Genomic DNA, 27280 nt, shown 5'->3' with positions numbered 1-27280 from the left:
TTGGCAGTAGTCCACTGAGTATTTCATGATAAACATAAAGCACAATTAACAGCTTCACATTAGCAAATACAGGCTTTACCACTTCATTGTAATATGAAATTTTAGTGGCAGATCTCAGCAGCTCTGACCAAGGGTTGCAAGACTTCACTGCACTGTAACCCTGTAACCTGACAGTCCACTAGAGCAATGGTTCTGAACCATGGGTACACGTGAAGTTCCTAGGGGTACACAGAGGTTTTCAAGAGGGTACATCAATTCATCTAGATATTTGCCTAGTTTTACAAACAGGCTACAAAAAAAGTACTAATGAAGTCAGTACAAACTAAAATTTCATACAGACAATGACTTATTTATACTGCTCTATATACTATACACTGAAATGTAAGTACAATATTTATATTCCAGTTGATTTATTTTATCATTATATAGTAAAATAAGAAAGTAAGCAATTTTTCAGTAATAGTGTGCTGTGACACTTCTGTATTTTTGTCTGATTTTGTAAGCAAGTAGTTTTTAAGTGAGGTGAAACTTGGGGGTACACAAGACAAATCAGACTCCTGAAAGGGTTAAATAATCTGGAAAGGCTGAGAGCCACTGCACTAGGGAACAAACAGCTCTTCTCACCACAGGCCTTTCCTTTATCACTTTTCCTCACCTTCCTTTCTCCCAGTTTCACACCAGTGTACTTAGACTTCTGGCCATCACCTCTTCTACATACCCTACAGGATGGAGAACTGTCTTATCTGCAGTCTCCTGGCTCTCTCTGATATCTAGTGCATTAGCAGAACAGGACCTGCTGTCCTCTCTTCTGGGCCCTCCCCTCTATTCACCACTGAAGTGCCCCAGGAATCTCTCCCCTCCATGTCTCTCTCTCAGCTTTACCACCATCAGCTTTCCCCTGCAACACAAATATTTCAGAGACTCTTTGGGAATGAAAGTGTTAAGTCAAAAGTAGGACCAAATAAATTAAAATAAATGATGTAGTATTAAATAAAGGGAGTAAATTCTAAGCCCCAAAAGTACTAAAGTGGTAGAAAAATCTTTCAGTGCCAGTGAACACAGGTATCTAAACTTTGTCAGTGTTTGCAGTTCTCTCTGTTTGGGAGATGAAGCTACTCACAAGTCCATAATACACCTCTACCCCAATATAACGCTGTCCTCGGGAGCCAAAAAATCTTACCGCATTATAGGTGAAACTGCGTTATATCGAACTTGCTTTGATCCGCCAGAGTGCGCGCACACACACCCTGGAGCCGCTGGTTTACTGCGTTATATCTGAATTCGTTTTATATCCGGTTGCATTATATCGGGGTAGAGGTGTAAACAAAAATTGTTATACTAACATAACATTCCAGTGAAATGTTTGTAGAGCATACAATGCAGCACATAAACAATGCTGCAGCTCCAGAGGGCTCAGAGCAGAATTCTGCAACAATCATAAAATATGGCACTATTAGTAGTCTAGAACAGTGGTCTCCAAACTTTTTTGACTGCGCACCCCCTGTAACCCCAGTAAAAAAATTTTGAACACGCACCCTCCTGCAGCACTGGCTCTACCATTTTTGCCACTCAAAAAAAACCAAACCCGAACTGCCGAAGCAAAAAAAATAAAAAAGCGCTCCTCACTTTGGAGACCACTGGTCTAGAAAAACAATACTGCTATTTTTGAAAATTTCATAGCTTTATTTTGCATTACAAAACAGACTGAGAAAGAGAAGGGTTTTTGTTTTTAAAATCTATTTGAAAAATGTGTATTCTTTTTAAATGTCTAAAAATGACAGATCTGCATGCATTGTGTACTCAATTTATATGCTTGTATTACTGACAAAGGCCTTGGCTACACTTGCGAGTTGCAGCACTGTAAAGCCGCCCCCAGCGCTGTAACTCACTCCCCGTCCACACTGGCAAGGCATTTGCAGCGCCGTATCTCCGTGGTTGCAGCGCTGCATGTACCCCACGTTCCCTGAGAGGAATAGCATGTATTGCGCTACCGCTGCAGCGCTGCGGCGCCAGTGTGGCTGCCCAATGCGCTGTGACTGGCCTCCAGAAGTATTCGGCAGTATCCCATAATGCCTATTCTAGCCACCCTGGTCATCAGTTCAAACTCTACTGCCCTGGCCTCAGGTAACCAACCATGTGACCCACCCTTTACATTCCCCCGGAATTTTAAAAATCCCCTTCCTGTTTGCTCAGCCCGGCATGGCGTGGAGTGCTATCAGCGAATCTTTCCAGCTGACCATGCCTCCACGTGCCAAGCGAGCGCCAGCATGGAGCAATGGCAAGTTGCTGGACCTCATCAGTGTTTCGGGGGAGGAAGCTGTACAGTCCCAGCTGCACTCCAGCAGTAGGAATTACGATACCTTCGGGAAGGTATCAATGGACATGATGGAAAGGGGCCATGACCGGGAAGCCCTGCAGTGCAGGATTAAAGTGAAGGAGCTGCGGAGTGCCTACTGCAAAGCCCGCGACGCAAACGGCCGCTCAGGTGCTCCCCCCGCGACCTGCCGATTCTACAAAGAGCTGGATGCAATACTTGGGGTTAACCCCACCTCCACTCCAAGCACCACCATGTACACTTCAGAGCCGGTGGGGGGGGGGGAGGAGGAGGAGGAGGAAAACGGGAGTGAGGGTGGTGGGCCGGATGGAGACACCCCGGAATCCCTGGAGGCATGCAGCCAGGAGCTCTTCTCGAGCCAGGAGGAAGGTAGCCACTCGCAGCAGCCAGTACTTGGTGGAGGACAAACTGAAGAGCAGGTTCCCGGTAAGCGGGGTTTTTTTCGGGAAGGAATTTTTTCGGTGCGGGGTCTTTGGGAGAGGAGGGTTAGGCATGCATGCCTAGATGTGGAATAGTGCATTGATGTGGTTTATCACATCGTGGTAATTGGCCTCGGTAATCTCCTCGAATGTCTCATCCAGAACGTGTGCAATGCGCTTGCGCAGGTTTATCGGGAGAGCCACCGTGGTATTTTGTCCCAGCCAGGCTAACGTGTCCGCGCCACTGTGCTGCGAGGGGCGGGGGGACCATTGCTGCACACAGGCAAGCTGCATATGGGCCAGGGCGAAAGCCGCATTGCAGTAGAAGACCCTCCCTTGCTTCCCAGGTCACCCTCAGCAGCGAGGGTGGAACTCCTGTGGAAAATGTTGGGACAGTGTTCAGTGTAGGTGCCCCCTGAAGCTGTTGGCTCTCCCCAAGGCACAGAAACCCAGAGGACAGTGCAGCCCTGAAACAATCAGTCCCCCTTACTCACCATTTTGAGGCTCCTGTGGGATATGTGTGCTCTGTTTCGGACAGGAAAATTATGCTATTGTGTAGACCCTGTGTGTTTTCTACTCCTTAAGTGCGGGGGGAATCATTACTCTGTCTGGTATAAACAATGCTGCCTCTGTTAAATGTTGCATTTTGCCTATACAGCTGCATCAACCTTGAGACCTCAGCCGTCCCTCTTATCGCCTGCTCAGAGTCTGCAAAGATTCAGGAAGAGACCGCGAAAAAGCAAAGAAGACATGCTGCAAGAAGTGATGCGGCAATCTATTAAAGAGAATGAGAAAGCACAGAACTGGAGGGAGAGAGAAAGCGGGATCCGCCAGGAAAACACAGCGCACCGGCGGCAAAGCACGGAGCACCGGCAGCAAAGCACGGATCGGCTCATAAGCATCCTGGAGCACCAAGCAGACGCTATCCAGGAGCTCGTAGCCATGCAGAAGGAGCAGTACCGCAAGCGCAAACGCCACCTCCCTCCACAGCCCTTGTCCCAAAACTCTTTCCGTTGTGCCCCACTGTCACCTCCAACCCACTTTCCCCAACTTCCGTGTTCTTCACACCACCAGCTGCCTCCAACACCAGTATCTTCACCACCCATCCCTGAAAACCATGACCCTTACCCTCTGCACTCAACCCCCATCACCATGCAGTATAGCTATCCTGAAGTGCAGCATTCACTGCACAGCACACCTGACAGGACATACGCGAATCTGTGATTGTACCATTCCCCACTCCACCCCCTTGTTTCTTTTCAATAAATAATTTTTTTTTCTTTTCAATAAATGGATTTTTTGGCTTTGAAAACATTCTTTATTATTGCATAAAGTAAAAGACTCCTTAGCCCAGGAAATAAGCAGGCACTGCAAGTCTGCTTGTCTGCTTAGCAAACACTGATTCCTAAAGATTGGAACTACTGCACTTCACTCCCGTGCAGGGCACCAGATATCACTGCTGGTTTTCAGCCTCAAATTGCTCCCTCAAGGCATCTCTAATCCTTGCAGCCCCAGGCTGGGCCCCTGTAATAGCCCTGCTCTCTGGCTGTGCAAATTCAGCCTCCAGGTGTTCAACCTCAGAGGTCCATGCCTGAGTGAAGCTTTCACCCTTCCCTGCACAAATATTATGGAGGGCACAGCACACGGATATAACCACGGGGATGCTGTTTTCAGCCAAGTCCAGCTTCCCATACAGAGATCGCCAGCAGCCCTTTAAACGGCCAAAGGCACACTCCACAGTCATTCAGCACCGGCTCAGCCTGTAATTGAACCGTTCCTTGCTGCTGTCAAGGGTTTCATGAGCCACAGCATTAACAGGTAAGCGGGATCTCCAAGGATCACAATGGGCATTTCGACTTCCCCTACCGTGATCTTCCGCTCTGGGAAAAAAGTCCCGGCCTGCATCTTCCTGAACAGCCAAGTGTTCCGAAAGATGCGTGCATCATGCACCTTTCCGGGCCAGCCTGTGTTAATGTCAATGAAACACCCACGGTGATCCACAAGCGCCTGGAGAACCATACAGAAATACCCCTTCCGATTAACGTACTCGGATCCTAGGTGGGGTGGTGCCAGAATAGGAATGTGCGTCCCATCTATTGCCCCTCCACAGTTAGGGAACCCCATTTGTGCAAAGCCATCCACTATTTCCTGCACGTTACCCAGAGTCACGGTTCTTCTGAGTAGGATGCGATTAATGGCCCTGCAAACTTGCATCAACATGATTCCAACGGTCGACTTTCCCACTCCAAACTGGTTTGCGACCAACCGGTAGCTGTCTGGAGTTGCCAGCTTCCAGACTGCAATAGCCACCCGCTTCTCCACTGGCATGGCAGCTCTCAATCTCGTGTCCTTGCGCTGCAGGATGGGGGTGAGCTCCTCACACAGTCCCATGAAAGTGGCTTTTCTCATCCGAAAGTTCTGCAGCCACTGCTCGTCATCCCAGACTTCCATGACGATGTGATCCCACCACTCGGTGCTTCTTTCCCGAGCCCAAAAGCGGCGTTCCACGGTGCTGAGCATGTCCGTGAATGCCACAAGCAATTTAGTGTCGTACGTGTTATGCGGCTAGATAGCATCGTCGGACTCCTCCCTCTCACTGTCACTTTGGATCTTAAGGAATAGTTCAACAGCCAAAAGTGACGTGCTGGCGAGATAACTCAGCATACGCCTCAGCAGGGCTCCATTTCCAGCAGACAACAGATTGCGCTGCACAGAAACCGTTGAAAGATGGCGCCAAAGGTGGACGGAAACAAAGGGATTTCTGGGATGCGAAGTGATGCATCACGGGGCGTTGGGACAGGACCCAGAATGCCCCGCACCTACGCCCCCTTCCCACAACCCACAGCGCCAGAATGGGAAGAGGTGCTCTGTGGGAAAGCTGGCCATAATGCACCGCTCCCAATGGCACAGCAAATGCTGCAAATGTGGCCATGACAGTGCGCTGGGCAGCTGTCAGTGTGGACAGACTGCAGCGCTTTCCCTACTCAGCTGTACGAAGTCAGGTTTAACTCACAGCGCTGTACATCTGCAAGTGTAGCCAAGGCCAAAATGTGTGCTACCAGGCACTGCATGCAGTGGGAGAACATCTTCAGTTCAATTCTGTTTTGCACACTGACGATTTTTAACTTGGTACCAGATTATTAAAAGATCTGACATCAGGACCAAATTCTGACTTCCATTATATCAGTGCAACCCCACTTCTAGCAAGTGTGTGGCACCAATCATCTGAGGGCAGAATTTGCTTTGCTAAACCTGGATTTACTCATGATAATGCATCAGTCAGAAAATATAAAGCTTGTTTTTCAGATCACATGGTAAGTTTCTTTGGCGGGCAACTAGAAAAACATTTTTAACTTGTAAACAGAACAAATTTGATATGGAGTTTCAGACATTAACCCGAAACTCCACAATGTCATTTTTCATACAGAAATTACACATTACAGCTTAAGGGTGAAAACTTGACTCCATTGAAGTCAACAGCCAAACTCCCATGGAGTCAGGATATCACCCCAAATCTTTCTAAACATGTGGGAGCTCACAGGCACAGTCTTATATTTGCTTCACCCGATAAAGGATATATGTCTACTTTCAAAGTCTTTAAGCTCTGTTTTCTAGTTTAGCAGATAGAAGACATCCAAAGAAATTTTTGCAACAGAAAAAGAAACACTTTAAAGACTTTGGAGATAGCCTTGAGCACTGGCTCTGGAAATAATTTAAGATGGTTGCTAAGAGTCAGCATGGCACTGAGGCACCTGGGATTCCAAATCTGAGAGAAAAGTGGGGCAACAGCCCTTTCAAAAATTAAAACAATGATGAGTCCTTATGGTACCTTAGAGACTAACAAATTTATTTGGTCATAAGCTTTCATGGGCTAAAACCCACTTCATCAGATGCATGGAGTGGAAAATACATGAAGTGGGTTTTAGCCCATGAAAGCTTATGCCCAAATAAATTTGTTAGTCTCTAAGGTGCCACAAAGACTCCTCGTTGTTTTTGCTGATACAGACTAACATGGTTACCGCTCTGAAACTTTTCAAAAGTTATGCACTAAGTAACAACAACAAGCAAAAAGTAAAATTACTGATCATATACTCCTCCTTTAATTCAAAGAAACTAAGGTTTAAACAAAGAACATCCTGAGATTCTCAGACAGTTGAGAGTTATGTAGTGCTGGATTAAAGTTTAAATTAATCTGCATTTAAAACAAAAATTTTCTCAATCCAACAATAAGGTTTATAATAAAATGGATCACCAGGAATACACTGAACTTCAGTTTTTAAGACAACACTGAATTACAATTGTCATTTCTGAGTATCTCTCTAGAAGGATTTATTTTGTTAAAAATGTGTAACTTAAGAATACTATCATAATGTCATCAAGAAAGCTGAAAGTAAGATGGAAAATATGGGAAGACTTGGGACTGGTAAAGAGACTGAGCCTTTCACCTGCACATCTACCAATGTGATATATGCCATCATGTGCCAGCAGTGCCCCTCTGCCATGTACATTGGCCAAACCGGACAGTCTCTACGCAAAAGAATAAATGGACACAAATCTGACATCAGGAATCATAAGATTCAAAAACCAGTAGGAGAACACTTCAACCTCTCTGGTCACTCAGTAACAGACTTAAAGGTGGCAATTTTGCAACAGAAAAGCTTCAAAAACAGACTGCAATGAGAAACTACTGAACTTGAACTAATATGCAAACTAGATACCATTAACTTTGGCTTAAATAGAGACGGGGAGTGGCTGAGTCATTACACAAATTGAATTTATTTCCCCATGTTAAGTATCCTCACACCTTTTTGACAACTGTCTGAAATGGGCCATCTTGATTATCACTACAAAACTTTTTTTTCTCGTGCTGATAATAGCTCATCTTAATTAATTAGCCTCTTAGAGTTGGTATGGCAACTTCCACCTTTTCATGTTCTCTGTATGTATATATATCTTCTTACTGTATGTTCCATTCTATGCATCTGATGAAGTAGGCTGTAGCCCACGAAAGCTTATGCTCAAATAAACTCGTTAGTCTCTAAGGTGCCACAAGTACTCCTGTTCTTTTCACCTCTATGTCACCAATTCAAATTCTGATCAGGTTGGTAGGGACTGAAATTACCATTTGGTGTGTCTTTCATAAAACCAAATTCATTAAGAAGCTGCAGCAAGCACTGTTTACTGTACTCTACCTCATATATTTTATCAAAAACTTTGCCAGGTGTTTTACAAAACTGTTTACAGAGTTATGATCCATGTTCTGAAGAGCTTACAAAGATAATTCCAGACTTAACAAAAGGATAATAAGTGAGCAGGGAAGCAATTGAAGGAAGGACAAGGTGACATCACAAAGATAATGCATTAACTAAGGCCCTGTCTACACTGGCAAGTTTCTGCACAGTAAATCAGCTTTCTGCACTGTAACTCCAGAGATGTACACACTGCTAAGCCACTTAGTGCGCAGAACCTGCGCAGTTGCAACACTTTAAAAAAAACACCCCAACGAGAGGCGTACAGCTTTCTGCGCTGGGGCTACAGCGCTGCGGTGACAGTGTAGACACTGTGGTCGATTACGTTGCTGCGATTGGCCTCCGGGAGGTGTCCCACAATGCATGTTCTCACCTCTCTGGTCATCGGTTTGAACTCTACTGCCCTGCCTTCAGGTGACCAACTGTCAGCCCCACCCCGTAAATTCCTTTGGAATTTTGAAAATCCCCTTCCTGTTTGCTCGGTGATGCATGCAGTGGTCTCAGCGCATCTTTCCAGGTGTCCACGCCTGCTCCACGCGCCAGGCGATCCCCCGCTTGGAGCAATGCTCATCAGCATTTGGAGAGAGGAGGCTGTCCAGTTCCAGCTATAGGAATTATACCACCTACAGACAGATTTCACAATGCATGACAGAAAGGGGCAATGACTGGGACACATTGCAGTGCAGGGTGAAAGTGAAGGAGCTGCAGAACGCCTACCACAAGGCGCAAGAGGCAAACCGCCACTCCAGAGCTGCGCTCACAAGCAGCCGGTTCTACAAAGAGTTGGATGTGATACTCGGCAGCACCCCACCTCCACTGCGAAGACCACTGTGGATACTTCGGTGGCTCGCGTGCCAGTCGAGAGTGGACTGAGCCAGGAGGAGGAAATCTTGGACGAGGATGTGGAGGGGGAGGAGGACCCACAGGCAGAGGATGACTCGGAGGTCAGAGATGCATGCAGCCAGGAGCTCTTTTCTACCCCGGAGGAGGCTAGCCAGTCACAGCAGTTGGATCTTGGCGAAGCGCAAGCAGGAGAGGAGGCCCCTGGTAAGTGGATCTGATTTTAGGAATCACTGAAGCAAATTGTTGGGGGCAGGAGGGTTGGAGAAAGCAGCCTTGTCTCCCACCGCATGCCTAGTCTGAGCGGCAGAACAGGCTGTTGATTAACTCCCTCACTTCACAGGAATCTGCCTCAGAGATGTCCAGGAAACTCCCATGGAGATACTGGGCAATCCGCTGCCGCAGGTTCTTCGGCAGAGCTGCTTTGTTTCTTGCCCCATTAACTGTAACTTTCCTATGCCACTGTGCTGTCACCGGTGGGGGGTGGGAGGGGACACCATTGCTGCACACAGGGGAGCCAGATAGGGGCCAGGGCAGAAGGCGCAGGCTTGGAGAAGACCCTCCCTTGATTTCCTGCTCACCCTCAGCAGCGAGGTATCTTCCATAATGATCACACCCTGTGGAAAGTGTGGGGACAGGAATGATTATCAGGCCCCACCCTACAGTGCTGGCTCTCCACAAGAGCCATGAGCCCAGTGTACAGCAGGGTCCAGGAAGAGTGATTTGCCCTGCCCTTGTGGCTACTCACTATTTTGGGGGTCTTGTGGCTCATGTGTGCTTGCCTGGGGTCAGCCAGTTAGTGACAGGTGTGAGAGTACTGGCTGTGTTTTAAAACACTGAATCAGCGTTGTCTGTGTTGCAAACAATACTGCTTCTGTAAAATGTTGCGTTTAAATTTCACAGAGATGACCTTGGGAGCCCAGCCTCCTTCTTTGTTATTGGTGGCTGAATGGCTGCACAGAATTAGAAAGCGGCCAAGAAGAACTAAGGAGGACTTTCTGCGTGATGTTATGATGCACTCCACCGCCAAGAAACAGGAACTGAAGGAGTGTCAGGACAGCGAGAAGAGGAACCAAAAGGAGAACGCGGCACGCCAGAATGAAGCCACGGAGTGGCTCTTAAAGTTTATGGAGCACCAAGCAGACACACTCCAGGTGATGCTAGCACTTCAAAGCAAGCAGCTCCGCGCTCACCCTCCCCTGCAGCTGCTGTCGCAAAACTCTTTGCCATGTGCCCCCCCCCCCCCGACACCGCCAACACTCTTATCAACCTCCTGGCTCCAGTCTATACCCGCAGCATTCCAGTCCTCCTTCCTCACAGTCCAGCACTGCGGACTCCCACTACCCCCTGCACTCAACACCCATCCCTCTGCAGTTTGATCCTGCTGAAGTACAGTACCCGCTGCATTGTACTCCAAAGGAGAAGATTGGATCTGATCCCTGGACATACACAAATCTTTAGCTGTCCCGTGACCTCTCCTCCTCCTGGGACCTTCCCTTTCCCCATCCACCTCACTGCTGATGGTTTTCTTTGTTTGACTCTTTCCTCCAGTTGTTGTCTTTTAATACAAGAACTGTGTTGGTTTGAAAGCAATCTTTATTCTATTAATTGAAAGCAAAAAGAGCCCTGCAAAGCAACATAAAATTATGTTAAACCCTCGTATTGCATCATGTGCACCAATCACCTCCTAGTATTACAGGCACTGCACTCCCGAGAATAGCAACAAATATCAGTGGCTTTCAGCTTCAAATTGCTGCCTCAAGGTATCCCTGATCCTTATGGCCCTGCACTGTGCCCCTCTAATAGCTCTGATCTCTGGCTGTTCAAACTCAGCCTCCAGGCACTAAGCCTCTGCAGTCCAGCCCTGAGTGAAGCTTTCACACTTCCCTTCACAAATATTATGGGCTGTACAGCACGCAGCTATAAGCATAGGAATATTGTCATCGGCCAGGTCCAACTTCCCATATAGACAGCGCCAGCGGGCTTTTAAACGGCCAAAGCACACTCAACAGTCATGCTGCACTTGCTCAGCCTGCTGTTGAACCGCTCCTTGCTGCTGTCAAATTGCCCTGTGTATGGCTTCATAAGCCACGGCATTAAGGGGTAGGCGGGGTCTCCCAGGATCACAATGGGCATTTCAACTTCCCCTATAGTGTTCTTCTGGTCTGGGAAGAAAGTCCTTGCTTGCAGCTTCCTGAACAGGCCAGTGTTCCGAAAAATGTGTGCGTCATGCACCTTTCTGGACCAGCCTGCGTTAACGTCTGTGAAATGCCCACGATGATCCACAAGCGCCTGGAGAACTATTGAGAAATACCCCTTGAGATTAATGTATTCGGTGGCTAGGTGGTCTGGTGCCAGAATTGGAATATGCGTGCCATCTATCGCCCCTCCGCAGCTAGGGAAGCCCATTTGTGCAAAGCCATCTACAATGTCACGCACATTGCCCAGAGTCGTGGTCTTTTGGAGCAGGATGCAATTAATGGTCCTGCACACTTCCGTCAACACGAGTTCAACGGTAGACTTTCCCACACCGAACTGATTAGCAACCGATCGGTAGCAGTCTGGAGTAGCCAGCTTCCATAGTGCAATTGCCACGCGCTTCTCCAATGGCAGGGTAATGCTCATTCTCGTGTCCTTGCGCCACAGGGCTGGAGCGAGTTCATCACACAGTCCCATGAATGTGGCTTTCCTTATGCGAAAGTTCTGCAGCCACTCCTCGTCATCCCAATGTGATCCCATCACTCAGTGCTTGTTTCCTGAGCCCAAAAGCGGCATTCCCTGTGGTCAGCTCCTCCATGAATGCCACAAGCAATCTTGTGTCGTAGCTACTACGCGTGGCAAGATCAATGTCGCACTCCTCTTGCCTTTGTAGTTTAAGGAATAACTCCACTGCCACTTGTGACGTGTTGGTCAGAGCGAGCAGCATACTGGTGAACAGTTCGGGATCTATTCCTGCAGCCCAAAGAGGCAGGGCGCACAGTATATAAACCATTGAAAGATGACACCAAATGCAGACGGAAGCACAGGGATTGCTGGGATACGAAGCAATGCATCACGGGTCATTGGGACAGGACCCAGGATGCCCCACGACCCCCTCCACCTCCCACAGTTCTTAGCAGCAGAAGAGAAGGAGGTGCTCTGTGGAATAGCTGCTCAGAGTGCACGGCTCCGAATACCGCTGCAAGTGCCGCAAGTGTGAACACGCTATTGCGCAGGCAGCTGACAGTGTGAACACACAACAGCGGTTTCCCTTCAGCGTGCTCTCCCTTCAGCGCTGTAACTGCCGGTGCTGTAACTCTGCCAGTGTAGACATGCCCTAAGTAAGGGCTAGTGCAGGACATGGGGGAGTGAAGAAGTTTGTTTTCATTATTAGGTGTTTTAGCTGGTTAATTGCTTGTATGAAATCGCCTTTCCTACCTTAAAGGCAAATTTGGGCCCAGTTGCTATTTGACCCCATTAAACAGCACACTAATTTGGGATCAAATTCTCACAGTTTGGAGCAGCTCAGATTCCATTACATCTCACAACATACAATTCATGTTTACATAGTGGGGTGGAGAAAGAGTGTTCGCCCGCCTGGGACTAGCACAGACAACAGAACTCTACATTCTGATTTAAGTCAAAGAGCTGGAGTACTAGAAGCAAAATGATAGCAGTGTGTATCAGGTCGGGGGCTGGAAGGGTTATATTAAAACCAGGACAAAAAACCTAAAACATCTTCCTATCCTGCAAATAGTAGCTGTCCTCTCTGCAGGGAAAGGGTGGAAGAATAATCCCTTCCTCCAAAACCTGAGCCTTTGCTCAAGTAAAGAGGTGCACTTTAAACCTTGAAGTGCTAAACAAATAGTATCTGGCCCAAAGTCAAAAAATTATTTCAGCAGTAAGACACAGATGGCATAATCATTCTTATTAATATGTTTCTTGGGTTTGTGGGGACAACTAAGCTTTTGTCATTAATCATAATTATGAAATGGGTGCTTTGAACTTCACATGTATAAAATATTACAATACATGTGCTTTAGAAAAAGCCACACATTTTAATATTGAGGAATTAATTTTTCATACCTTTTTCCAAGCCATTTTATTTATTCACAGATTCATTATGTCCCCCTCACCACCACCTCTGGATACATTTATTTAAGTAATTAAGTAAGCCACACTGGTTATATCAGATACCAACAGTCACCCATCACTCCACTGACCATCTCTGCTCACTACTAGAAATACTCTGAACACTAGAAAATATTTGGCCAAATACCAGTAAATGACCTTAAGTGGTGCTCTGAAAGTCAGCAAAGGCAGGTGGACAAAAGCAAGAAAGCACCAAAGCAGAAGATCCTCCACAGCAAACACTCCATAACTAGTACTCCATAATTCAAAGCTAGAGATCAACATGGGCAAACTAGCTGGCCTCAACTGTCATGCTAGTGGAATGTGGTATATTAGGGGAGGGAGGGGAACAAATTCCTGAAATCCAGCAAGAGAAGTAGGAGTCAGAGGAAGGAAAGAAGGAAAAGGTTAATTTTAATTTTATGTGGAGAAAATCTGGATTGGTAGCAAAAAAACTAACTATCTCTGCTCCATAAAATCCAGTTAGACTTGTAACCAAATGCAACTCCTCATGCATTTTGGAATCCCCCCTTTTCACAATCCTCCCATTTCTAATTGTGTATTCAAAGGAAAGAGCACAAGATTAAGAGGCAGGAATTCCAAAGTTCTAATTCTGGCTTTGTCACAGATTTATTGTGTCTCTTTGGGGAAAATGACTCACTTTACCTTGCTGCTTCAGTTTCCTCTACTCTAAAATGGGGATAAAAAATACTTATTTAGTGCACAGGGCTGCTATGAAGATTAGCTGGTATTGATACACCTTTGAACATACAATATTAAGTATTATTAGTAAATAGGATCAAAGAAATGTAGGGCTGGAAGGGACCTCAAGAGGTCATCTAGTCTGTCCCCCCACACTGAAGCACAATTAAATACATCTAGACCAACCCTGGACAGATGTGTGTCTAACCTGTTCTTAAGAGCCTCTGATGAGAGGGAATCACATCTCCCTAAGTAAGCTGCTCCAGTGCTTAACTATCCTTAGAGTTAGAAAGTATTTTTATAATCTCTAACCTAATCTCTCTTGCCACAAACAAAATCAATTACTTCTTTTCCTACTCTGGGTGGACATGGAAAACACTTCACAACTACCTTTTGCATATTCAGAGACTTATGTCCCCCTCAGTGTTCTCTTCTCCTGACTAAACATGTCCAATTCGTACAACCTTTCCTCATAAGTAATTTCCTCTAAATATCTTATTTTGTTGCTCTCTTCTGGACTCTCTCCAATTTGTTCACATCTTTCTTAAAGAGTGGTGCCCAAAACTGGATACGTTACTCCAGCTGAGGCCTCATCAATGCTAAGGAGAGTGGAACAATTACTTCCCATGTTTTACATACAACACTCTTGTTAATACATCCCAGAACAACATTTGGCTTTTTCTCAACAGCACCACACTGTTGACTCAGATTCAATTTTGGATCCACTATAACCCGTGGACCCTTTGCTGCAGTACTGGTGCTTAGCTCGTTATTCCCCATTTTGTATTTGGGCATTTGATTTTTCCTTCCTAAAAGTGTCAGCAAGGTAGAACTTAAGGCTCTGTCTACATTCAAGATACTTTAGTATTGTTGAAAAGGGTAAAACTTTGGAATGGTAGGAAAAAAATCTTTATAACTGTACAGTAACTCCTCACTTAAAGTCGTCCCGGTTAACATTGTTTCGTTGCTGATCAATTAGGGAACATGCTCGTTTAAAGTTGTGCAATGCTCCCGTCTAACATCGTTTGGCAGCTGCCAGCTTTGTCCACTGCTTGCAGGAAGAGCAGCCCATTGCAGCTAGCTGGTGGGGGCTTGTAACCAGGGTGGACCGGCAGCCCCCCTATCAGCTCCCCGCTCCCCTAAGTTCCCTGTGCTGCAGCCGCCCATCAGGCTATCAATTGCTGGCAGTTCAGCTGTTCCTTCCCCACCGCCATGTGCCTCTTCTGCCCTCTGCCTTGGAGCTGCTCCCAGAGACTCCTGCTTGCTATGCAGGGGGGAAGGAGGAGGGCTAATGTCAGGGTGTCCCTCTCCCGCCTGCTCCTGCACCCCGCTTACCCCTTCTCCATATAGAGCAGGGAGGGAACACAGACGGAGAAAGACATAGAGAGCTTGGGGCAGCAGCTGCTGTCTCAAATTCCTGATCCACTTAAAAAGACAATGCACTTAAGAGTGGGTCAGCTTGCTTAAAGGGGCAGTGTGCATCTCTCTCTCCAAGGTGTGTGTCTGTCTCTGTCTGCTATGCTGTCTCCCCTCCCTCGTGTTCGTGCTGCCTTGTGTGAGAGGCTACATTAACAACGTGTTAACCCTTGAGGGCTCAGCCGAGTGCTAGTTCATCGTTTAGCAGCAAGGCATTCCCTGGGAAATATTCCACCCTCTAACTTCACCACCTCAACCAAGCTTCACAATCATCATAGCTGTGAACAGTATTACATTGTTTGTTTAAAACGTATACTGTGTGTATATCTATATAATATATAGGCTTTTGTCTGGTGAAAAAAATTTCCCTGGAACCTAACCCCTCCCATTTACATTAATTCTTATGGGGAAATTGGATTCGCTTAACATCGTTTCGCTTAAAGTCGCATTTTTCAGGAACATAACTACAACGTTAAACGAGGAGTTACTGTATTGCCACCGCATACACTCAGCCCTGGTCTACGCTGGGGGGACGGATCGATCTAAGTTATGCAACTTCAGCTACATGAATAACGTAGCTGAAGTTGACGTACTTAGATCGGCTTACTGTGGTGTCTTCACCACGGTGAGTAGACTGCTGCCGCTCCCCCGTCGACTCTGCTTGCGCCTCTCGCGGCGCTAGAGTACAGGAGTTGACGGGAGAGGGCTCAGGGGTCGATTTATCGCATCTAGACTAGACACAATAAATTGATCCCTGCTGGATCGATCGCTGCCCGCCGATCCAGCAGGTAGTGTAGACATACCCTCAGTGATGGAAACTGAACCTTTATGTGCGATAGCAGGAGTGGGGGGGAAAAACCTGAAAATTAATTAATTTTTTTAAGAGAAAAATCAAAACGAAATAGTTCGTGTTCAGAAATAACTCCACTCGTATCTGTAACTCAAATAAAGGACAGTCTAGACTGTTTCACACATTGGGCCATGTAAAATGATTTAATTCCTTTTTCTTAAAATAAATAAATAAATAAAGCCACCAAGAGGAGACAGTGACTGAAAAGAAATTGCTCAGATGAATACATAATCTGAAGGATTTTATTTTTCAACTGTGATGTTTAGTGTATTTACATTAAGTAAGGGGAGAAGAGGTTAAACTTAAAAATGTGTTCGATTAGATGACTGTAATTAATTATCTTTCTGTAGATAAAGATTGTAGACTTCACAACTAAGACAAGGGGGGAACATATAGTCCTTTTAGGCTTGCGTACCTGTGTCACTTCCAGATCCAGTTGATAAAGCTGGCATGATTTAGTCTACAGACTATCACACAAGAACGTTAGAATAGTGCTCCACAGCCAGAAGGCAGCAGTTAATTTCAGTTCAGCTGCCTGCAGCCAAGTTTTCTACAAAGATTTATGCAATCTCCAAGATTCCCCTAGAAAGAGCAGAAACATAATTTTACAATAAAGAACACTGTTAAACCATAAATTATTGCAGTTTAAGTATGTCAAAAAAGATTAAAACTTGATCTGAGTCGCTAGCAGTCTCCTCGAAATACTGTCCTAGTGACCAAGTCAAATCATTATTGCTAAAGGAGCTTTTGATTTAATTTGATGCTCTCAATTAAAACAAGAGAGTACATTGTTTTTATATTAAGACTTAAGACTTTTTCCAAGATGAAGCAAGTTTGTTTTCTTCAGTCCAGTCTTTAATCCTATGCTGCTGTAAAAATAATTTATTTCCTTCACTAAAATTACACATTTTAACCCTACAATGTCAAATATTTTGGAAATAAAAGGGCTGTTTTTCCAAAACAGTAAATACTTTAAATTGCTCAAAGTTTATGACTACTTTACCAGAAGAACCTCTGTTTAGTCTAACACTCATTTATACAAGGCCTCCACTTAACTTCCGATTCCATCATATCTCTTCAATTCATTTAAAATCTGAAGTACAACCTGTGTTTACTGCCTGGAGCATAGCTCCAAACTTCAAGTGAAATTGTACAAATAGTACCGTGTGGGGCAGATCCTCAACATGTATAAATGGTCACAGGGCCACTGACTTCAATGGAACTGTGACCATTTACACCAGCTGAGGATCTGACCCTGTATATTTACTGCTAGAAAGTCATACTGATAATATATTTTTTTAATTACTGCCAATTTAAACTTTTAGTCTATTTCTGATCAGTTCTTTCAGAAAAATAGAGAACCATTATGAGAGAGATATAATTGAAATGAAAACCAAGATTTAAGTACAAAAGACAATGTTAAAATAGGATTGGATTTCTTTTTCGCTGATTTGTATTACAGAGTTAAGACTGCTAGTGTTAACTCATAGTGGAGCAGACCAAGGTAGGGACAGAGAGATTTGAAATCAAGATTATATTTTCTCTAGATTCTGGAAAATAAAATACATTATCTAAGTAAGAAATCAGAATGGCTCCAATTTTTCATAAGAATGTATAAACAGGAAAGATGTTTTTTGTTTTTGTTTTAAAAACATCCACACTATTAATCAGAATGGTTCTCTTTTGAAGTTATCCTGGTCCTGACGGTGCATAGTTTGGACACTCTTGTATACACAGATTCTTATAAAAGGTTAAAGCACAAGTGCCATAACCGTTGGGAACTGTTCAATATTTTGTCCTCCACACATGAAAAAACCCTCTACAAGTATTATAATTTATCATGGACTGTTTGTCAGATTTTGTTTAGTAAATTATAATCCATTTTTAGTTATAAAGGCAAGGTTGCCAACATGCTCCAAACTGAACTTGTTATTAAAATAAGTATTTAAAAAAAAAAGGAAGTTTGCCAAAAGCAAAGTTTTATATGCTAACTTTCAGACTTAAAAAAAAAAATTACTGGTTTGTTTAAATTACACATACAGGGTAAAGTTATCTCCCCCTAAGAACTTGTTTTAAACCGTAAAGGCTGACAAGCTTTATTGCACCAGCAGAAACATCCACTTTTTGGTAAATAAAATGGATTTTTAAGAATATAAAAAATGAAGACCTAATATTTTACTTGAATTAGACAGCATATTGAAGATTTGATTTTAAGAGATTGTGGGAAAGAGAAAAATAAGTTTTCACTAAATGATGCATCAACTTCCAAGCAAATATATTGTATTAATATTGAACAAAGGCATTATTTTCAAGTCAATGACAACTCCATTAATTCATACCAAACGCAAAATTTGAAACAGAGAAAAGAAAGGTTAGCACTCAAGGCCGACAAAGATTTCCTTATGATGCTAGAGTTACAAAACATCTATATGCAAGTGAAGCCAAACTTCAGTTTAGCAAAAAAATACTGACATCTACGCCAAGGACACACTGTACAAATTAAGAAAAAGCACAGATTCAATTTTTACTTTTTTATACATATAAATTTCATAAAGGAAGATACAAGTTTTAAATTCAGTTATGATCCCCCAATCAGAATATGACTATCCTTATCTGAAGGATGTCAGCTATCTGATAGAGAACAGGTTTTTCCGTTTCCATGAGCTTATTGAACTTGTTAAAAATACAGCAATAGCTCACATCATTATCACATACCTCTGATTTATGTGCAACTTAAAGATTTTGTCCCATGCCAAAAAATGAATGTAGTAAACATTTCAAAGGCATTTTCATCAACAAATGCATGCATTATTACTAATTAAAACTGCAGATACTTCAAGAAAAGTGCTCACATAAACTTGAAAATTCTGTTGATCGACACACACTTCATATATTAAAAAGTCTGGATGTCATGCCTCATTTTCTTTATTTCATGGTAAAACATTCAATATTAAAAAAAATTAAACTGCCTTATTATTTAAGAAATGTATATATGGCATAAAGTTATTCCCTCCAGAACCTATATATATATTAATGAAAAATAAATGACCTGATGAAATCCTTACCAGTAAAATGCTTAATATTTTGTTGGAGTGGAATAGGGTTCCCCCCCACCCCCCAAACTTGCAAATTAAGCTACATTTTTGCATTGATGATGTTATTTTCTTTGGCTGAATTTATTTAAAATGCTTTGGAAGTTTTTGTCAGAATCCAGCCATAAGTATTGCTGACTGCTGTATGGAATCAATTTGCTGCAACACAGAAATACCAGCTGTTACAGTATGTCCTGAGAGGGATTACCGAATATTCTTAAATTGAAGTTCAATCCATCTTTCCATAAAAATTAGAACCAAAAGCCAGGAACGTAACAGCAGTATCAAGTGCACCTGAGGCATTTACAATACCCAACAGGACTGTTACAACCAGCCTTTAAAAAGGGCTTATTTTTGAAATTTCATTATTCCAGTTGTACCTTGCTTCTATATATCACACTGTATCAGATTCTTCTGGCATCTACCATGTGGAAACAGTGAAATATGTGAAGTCCTGTGATATGTTGTTGAATTTCCACCAGGCCCTTAGTCACCTCTCAGGCTCCTATAGTACTTGTGACATCTAGTGGTTACATGGAGAAGTGCATTCATTTACATAAGGGTATTATTTGTTGTGACTACAAAAGGCAACTCTATTCCTGTATAAACAAAAATGTTTTCTTCCTTTTTATAAAAAGGGTTGCCTAATGTTATATTCAGAAGCTATTATGATGTAATTTTTAAAGACAAAAACCCTACTTTAACTGTACTAAAATAATTTCATTTCTACTTTCATATCTTCTTATTGTAATTATTTTAATAAGGGTTTCCATTATGATTCCTCTATTTCTAGGGGTTTCCAGTTAAAAAGAATTTAAATATTGGAAGGTTTTGTCCTACCTTTAAATTAGTCTTACACCTCATCCAAGCATGTTCACCAGTCTAGAAGCTTTATTTAATTAGGTCCATGCACCAACCTCACAAACATATGCCTACTAACTTATCTTGGCACCAAATCCTCTGGTTATAAATGGCCGGGAGTGTGTCACAAGCCTCCAGGGAACAACTTTCAAAGCTGAATAATCCTAGAATTATAGTTCTCTGAGGAAACAGAAGTACATACTGTAAATACAGATGTAAGAAAAGAACAGAGGACCCCTATGGATTGATAGATATTGTAAAACCAACCAACAGACAAGAGGGGGAAAATGATCCTATTCTCATTCACTCATACATCCAGTCTGGAGGCACTGGGAAGACTGAGCCAGATGCAGTAAGAGAAAAGGAAGGAGGAATGAGATTGGAAACTTTTACAAGGAAAGGTAGCCTTTTGTTGAAGTGGCTGCCTCCAGGGAGACCTATATTTTGTACCTTTTTTTTTTTTAATGATTTTTCTGGCACTTCCACATGTATTTTACCCTAAAATTCTCCATCTTTCCATGATCTAAAGAGCTGGCAGATTGGGACTCAAGTATGCCTTTCTATGGCAAGCTCAATCAACCAAGAAATGGTGATGTGGCCTAAGGGGATATCTTTTTCTCCTTGTCTTGTGGCCCCCATAAATTGTAGAGCATTTTATTTGTGAAAGTTGTTGTTCTGCTGAGTTATTCAATGATTTTTCACAATTTAGGGAGTATAAATGGATTTTCTTTGCATTTTTAAGTTAGAAGAAAGAAGCATCTTAACTAATGAACTGAAGGATAGATTTTAAGATATGAAAGTATGAAATCTGGCAATTGTTATACAACAACTTTTCCAGGGAAAACTAAAAAGCAGGTTTTTGATACACAGGATTCCTACTTAATTTGTTCTTCTAAAGAGTGCTGTTTGAGGAATATGATCTTGATTTCCAGAAGGTACAAAGGTATGCCTGTAAATGGTATTTGAAGCACCAGATTGATATTTCATGCGGAGACAGGAAAATTTGAAAGCCGTTCAGTCTTGTTCATTGTGGAACCTCGGCTAATTGAAGTATGCTAAATGACTAGGTACATGGATATAGGTCTCCAAACCTACTCAGCACAGGAAATTGCCAAAGGAGATTTCCTGGAAAGAGGAGAGCTGGGCATCAATGGATAAAATCTGGACTGAAAGTGGTAGTCTCATCTTTTGGAAGTTGTAACTATGAGATATATTGCTTTTTCTGAGGAATTTTCCACCTCATAAGTAGTCGGGTTCCAGTGGAATTTACAGACCAATATTGGCTTCCCATGGAGGACTAGTAGTCCCAGGAGCACGTACACCGGCACTGTCAACAGGAACTAGTGGAATGTTTCTGGAATTTCCACTCAGATTAAAGAGTACACAGATGAGGTATGACCTGACAGTCAGATCTGTAGCAAGGAGAAATGTGTGACCCACTGACTCAGAAGGATACCATGGAAAATAAAAACAACTGAACCTTGTTATGTAAATACAGTGTTATACAAAAAATATAGATCTCTATAGTGCCTACCCATTTTATAAGAGATACACTGAGGCACAGATAATGATCTTCCTAAACTTGAATGCCAAATTAATGGGAGAACTGTAATGACTTGAAATTCGTCTACTTTTGGCTCTAAACATTCCCTCCTGATAGTAGAATACTGAAGACTTTTGTATAATTTTTGGGATATCTGATCAGTATTTTTTTTTGTCTGGGTTACATAATTTCTTGGTTCATGCCAAGGGGGCTTTAGATGTAACCACATTAACTAACCTGCTTTCAGAATAGTAGCTGAGAATTCTTAGTCCAGCTGAAGAGTCCAATTAATATATTTTTAACTAAACACATTCCACTGGTTGATTTTTAATTTAGATGTGTGTGGGGGGATTTCTTTAGGGACTAATCAAGTTGAAGTATTCACACATCTGAACTTTTTGCAACTCATTGCATAGCCTCGTAGCTGAAATTTCCCTTCTTAGGAAACCCATGCCAACTCTGCATTTTTCCCCCTAGGGTTTCATAATCAGAAAAGGAAGAACATTTTTATCCCTTTATAGTTCCAGGGAATCTTTATCACCAAAGGCGGAAAAGGTGAAGATCATAAAGGCTACAGATATTCTTCAAGGAGGAATAGGACATGGGTGAAGACAGGTGAAACATTGAGAAATATGAGACATCAGAGGTTGATGAGACATTCTAAAAAAAAATGTTTAGCTACATTACCATCTCAAGAAATAGCTCCTTCTCTTGAGTTCAGATGCTCCACAGCTGCACAAGAGTTAATCAGTGCAACTGAGGAGGCATAAAGGATGTTTAGTTAACACAGAGGTCAGATAAACCTCACCCTTGCAATCCTTCCATTATTACTCAGCTCTCATCTACCTCTTTGACAGCACCCAAGCTATCCACCAACATTAGCCCTCATCCCCTGTTTCCTTCTCCTCTGGTCTCCATGTCTTACATGATGTCCCTGTACAAGGAGCACCATTCTACAGCCTGTTCACCAAGGCGCCATCCTCTCAATCAGATCTTTCCTAAACACTCACTTTTGTAGTACTGCATATAAATAGTGAGTTTTCTCTAGTATAAAAGAGGTGAATATATAAAATGATGTAACAAAGATGCATAAATATATTAATTGAACAGCTGAGCAAGATTATTGCAACCTCTGTCCTAACCCTCCTCCATCCCCCCCTTTTATTTATAACCCACACATCTTATGTCACTTGTGAGTTTACATGGTAAACTCTTTGGGGCTTTAATATCTTAGGTTCTTTACAGATACTCCTAAGCCAACACATTTTGGGACACTCAAAATAATATGTAAGTGAAAGCGTAAGTCTCCAAACAATGAACTAATCTACATATCATGCAAGGTAAAACCTAGACCACTGGGTCTGGTATGTATAAATCTTTAATTTCTAGCCATTTTCCCCTGTCCTAGGATTTCCAGGTGTCTAGTTTTCAACCAGAAAGTACAGTCAAAAGGGTACCTGTGCAGTGTCTGGTCAATACTGCTGACCAGACACCAAAAGCTGGTTACTGCAGTAACCGCAATTGGCCTCCACTGCTGGGAGGGCGGGAAGAGCAGCTGCTGCTGGAGGAGGCAGGATCCTGACAGCGCACAGTGTTTGAGGAGCAGGGCCAGCGGCCATGCTCACCACCTGTGACAGCCAGTTCCGCCTTCACAGCCTCTCAGGGCCCTGGCTCTCCCCAGCCCCTCTCCCCACTTCTACATCCTGCCGTGCCCCGATTGGGCAGCCTGGCAGACTCCGTGTCAGCTCCTCCAAGCACAACTCTGAAGGCAGCATGTGAGTCCAGAGAGAGGGTAGAGTGAACGACTTTGGAGGGAGGGAGTGACAGGGGTGGGGGGAAGCAAGTTACCGGGGGGGGAGGGTGTAGTGTCCAGTTTTGAAAAACTGGAAAGTTGGCAGCCCTACCCTGCCCTTTCCTCAAAGCGAACTTAGCACTTGTAGAAGACACTGGATACTGAAGATTTAGAACTCTTTTTCATACATGCTGAGCACCTTCTGTTCCCATTGACTTCCACAGGAGTTGTGGGTACTCAGCAGGTCTGAAAAAATATCAGGCCTTTAATTTAATCAAAAAAGAGGTTTATCATCCGTTAGAGACGTCTTTATTTTGTTGAAAGTTGCCCACCCCGTCTTTCGCCTCCTCCTGCATTCCCCTTAGAATGAGTTGTCTTGTCTCTAACAGATGATGAACTGCCCATGAAGAAAAGGAAAGAACTGTTTAACTCCACTCTTCCGCCAGCAATGATATACGGAGCAGAAAGCTGGCCAACAATGAAAGTGGAGGAAGAAAACTTCACCGTCACCCAGAGAGCAATGGAAAGGCGGCCAATGTGCAAGATATCGCTCCGTGAACATATACCGAACGAGGAGATCAGAAGGCATACAGTGATGATCAATGACAGAACGAGGAGTAATGGTCTCAAGTTGCAGTGGAGGAGGTTTAGGTTGGATATTAGGAAAAACTTTTTCACTAGGAGGGTGGTGAAAGACTAGAATGGGTTACTAGGGAGGTGGTGGAATCCCCTTCCTTAAAGGTTTTTACGGTCAGGCTTGACAAAGCCCTGGCTGGCATGATTTAGTTGGGGATTGGTCCTGCTTTGAGCAGGGTGTTGGACTAGATGACCTCCTGAGGTCCCTTCCAACCCTGATATTCTATGATTCTATGATGTAGTGCAGGCAATGTACGACACAAAGCAAAGATGGGCGGGTCATGTAGTCTGCAGGCAAGACAATAGGTGGACAACCTGCATCAGTGACCGGATCCCTGGAGACCACAAGCGACCGCTGGGTAGACCAAAAAAGCACTGGGTCGATCCCATGACAAAACTCTTTGGCCAGAAATGGAAAGAACGTGCTCACAACAAAACAGAATGGTGTGGCGTTGACTTGTGTTCGTGGAGGGACAGACGAGGACAAGCCGGACAAAGGTGACAGAAAAGAGATACATCATAGGCAATGGTATCAAATTTTTCTAGCAGTGCTCTGTCAGTATGCCTAAACTCTAATCTGGAAAGTGCACCTGTAGGGATGAGATAATGCTGTTTCCATGACTAGTCAGTCATTGGCCCCTCTGCTCACACTGCCACAGTTGTTTTAAATTTATATAGACACTTACCTGTTCACTAAGAACTGGATTGACACATACACCTCCCTTCATATAGGCTACTGAATCTTTGTCAAATAGTGGAATTTTTTAACCACTTTAAACCTATAATCCAGAGTGAAAGACTGGTTCCTGACCCCTCCCGTCCCTCTTTTATGGATTTGTGAAATACATATAATCTGAATTTACTTTTTAGTGGTTAAATATATTACTAGAGCTAACTTTATGGTAACCCACTGCCTCCGCCAACCATTTAGAAAAAAGAAAATAACTCAATGCTGCATAAATTGAACCCTGAGGGTCTGATGGGAGCCCCACCGCAGATATCAATAGTCTTTGGATAAGGCCCTTGGTGAACACTGTGGCAAATAAAGATACTGCTCCCTGTGTTCAATAGGCTACATGAAAGCTTAGCAGCTCTACAGGAGGTGACCTAAGTTAAAATTGTCCTAACAACAAGTTTTTGTTTTTTATATATTAAAACAAAACTAATTTTCCTCCCCAACACAACAGTCAGTTATTAGACCTTTGCTACCTTAAATTATGGTCAAGTTGCAAATGAAAAGAAGTTTGTTAACAGCACCACATAGCAAGAGATGCTAATGCAAACAATAGCAAAGGTGTTTGCTTGCTTCAACCTCCTCCCCCATCTCTCAAAATAAAAATCTACAGCAGTTTTGTCCAAATTAAGATTTTTATCTCAATGTTGAAATTAAGGTACTTTAAAAAAATTCCTTCGTCTATGTACAGAATGGCTATAACTAACTTAAAACAACATAAAAGTAGCATGTCACCTACTATATTACAGAACTTAAGTGTGGTGAGCACTGCATGTAAGTCTGTAAGACCATATCAATTATAGCCTCCCCTCTTTTTCACATGCGCCTAGTTTTCAAACTCACTGTTACTTATTCAGCTAAACCTGCCATACTTGGTTTCTGGCTAAAGGTGAATTTTGCTTTTGTTGAGAAATGGAAGTGGAAAACTGAATAAAATCCTGTAAGTAATTTCAGTTTTTTGGGGGGGAGCGGAGTATATTTTTATATTAAACTCTCTCTCTTCCCTGTTGTACAAAAATTCTAGCTGCAATTTTTTTTTTTTTAAACTACAGCAAAAGTGTCGGAAGTTTAAAATTTGCATGGACAATCTTAAATGAAAGCTAGAGGGTTTTGCTTGGTTTGAAAAAAATGTTTTGATTTAATGAAGATAATTAGCAGTGTCTTAAGCATGCACAACAATATACTTCCTTAAGTCTACAGGTGCAAAGAAAACAGATCTGCTGTGCATGAACTTACAGCTAGTAAGCATGCACTTGTTCATTCAAGGTGCTTACAAGCTTTGGAAGCCACATTCACTCTGTGGCATTGTTTAACTTTTGTTTGTTTTCTTTTTAAAAATATAAGTTGAATAACTGGGGAGGGGGACACAGTTTGTATCTTCTGTATGCTGAACACACTGCACACATGAGGGACTCCTTGCATTCCTCCAGTCTCCCCATGTTCCACTCTCCCATGCCCCTTATTTCGGAGTCCCTGTCATAAGCCCATGCCATTTCCCTTTTGGCTATATAAACCTCAGGCTTTACCGTCAATAACTTCTTCTTCGGGGCAACTTAATAACCAATCAACTAATAAAGAAATACAGTAGAACCTCAGTTATGGAAACCTCGGGAATGTAGGTTGTTTGTAACTCTGAAATGTTCATAACTCTGAACAAGACATTATGGACTTCAGTCATGGGACGGGAATGGGGGTTGGCACTGCAGTCGCAGGGTTGGGAGGGTCTAAGCTCCAGGCAGGGAGGGGCCTCGGGGCTTCTGATCCTCAGGACGCTGGGGCTCTGGGTGGGGGGCTCAGGGCTTCAGGCCCACGGCTCCACTCCAAGTTTCAGCCTCACGGGGGAGCCAGGGCTCCCCACGGCTCTGCTCCTGGTTTCAGCCAGGGGGTATGGGGACATGCCGGGGCTCACGGCTTTAGCTACAGGGGGGAGCGCTGGGGCTGAACCACAGGGAGCCCCGCCCCTCCCCCCCCCCTGTCATTAAAGCCCCGAGCCTAGGCGCCGCCACCCCTCTCCCCCCCCGACCCTCCCCAGGCTGAAACTAAGAGTGGAGCCTTGGGGAGCCCCTTGCCCCGCACAAGGCTGAAGGCAGAAACGGAACCGTGGGGCTGAAGTCCTGAGCCCCAGCACTCTCCCCGGGTCTAAAGCGCTGAGCCCTGGTGCTCCCGTGGGACAGAAGTCCAGAGCCTCCCCCGGGTGCCCCGAGGGTCAGAGCCCTGCGAGCCTGAATCGGCTAGCTGTGGGTGTCTAGTTGCTGTGCAGACACACTCTTAGTTATTTGCTCCCTCTCTGGGAGGTCTCTCTGCCAGCACTCTGTGTCTTCCTACTCCCCTCACCGGAGCCAGGCTCAAACTGTAGGCTCCTCTGCTCTATAGGCAGATACCAGCTGTCTTCCTGGAGTTTAGTGACAGGAGTTCCCCACTATCTCCCTTCCCGGGGGATTCTGACAGTTCTCTTGGAGCTCTTACTGTCAACTCTAAGCTCTCATTCAGGAAGGGATCCAGTCTGATTTTTCTGAAGTACAAGTTCCCCCCACCACGACCCTGCACCTACAGTGCATGTGAGGTCACACTGTATACGAACTCTACAAAATGCATGCTCTATAAAATGGCATCCTTCATGTGACCACCAGGAAGACCCGACCCATTTTATTCCTGTATAAGTGCTGGAACAATGTTCCAGTTCATTCTGATCCCACTACACC

General features: G+C 43.8%; 1 protein-coding gene across 1 annotated transcript in view; it reads right to left on the bottom strand.

Annotated features, from left to right (window-relative positions):
- MPP7 (membrane palmitoylated protein 7) overlaps positions 1 to 16495 on the bottom strand; it is a 197978-nt gene extending 181483 nt beyond the window's left edge. The window contains exon 1 of the mRNA XM_029911622.1: positions 16337 to 16495. Coding sequence (XP_029767482.1) covers positions 16337 to 16373 — 37 coding nt within the window. The 5' untranslated portion in view covers positions 16374 to 16495. The remainder of the gene's footprint in view (positions 1 to 16336) is intronic.
- Between the last annotated feature and the right edge of the window lie 10785 nt (positions 16496 to 27280).

The sequence above is a fragment of the Terrapene carolina genome, unplaced genomic scaffold (genome assembly GCF_002925995.2).
Source record: "Terrapene carolina triunguis isolate 2854851 unplaced genomic scaffold, T_m_triunguis-2.0 Scaffold111, whole genome shotgun sequence".
NCBI lineage: Eukaryota > Metazoa > Chordata > Testudines > Emydidae > Terrapene > Terrapene triunguis.
This window is presented reverse-complemented; position numbering and strand designations above follow the sequence as displayed.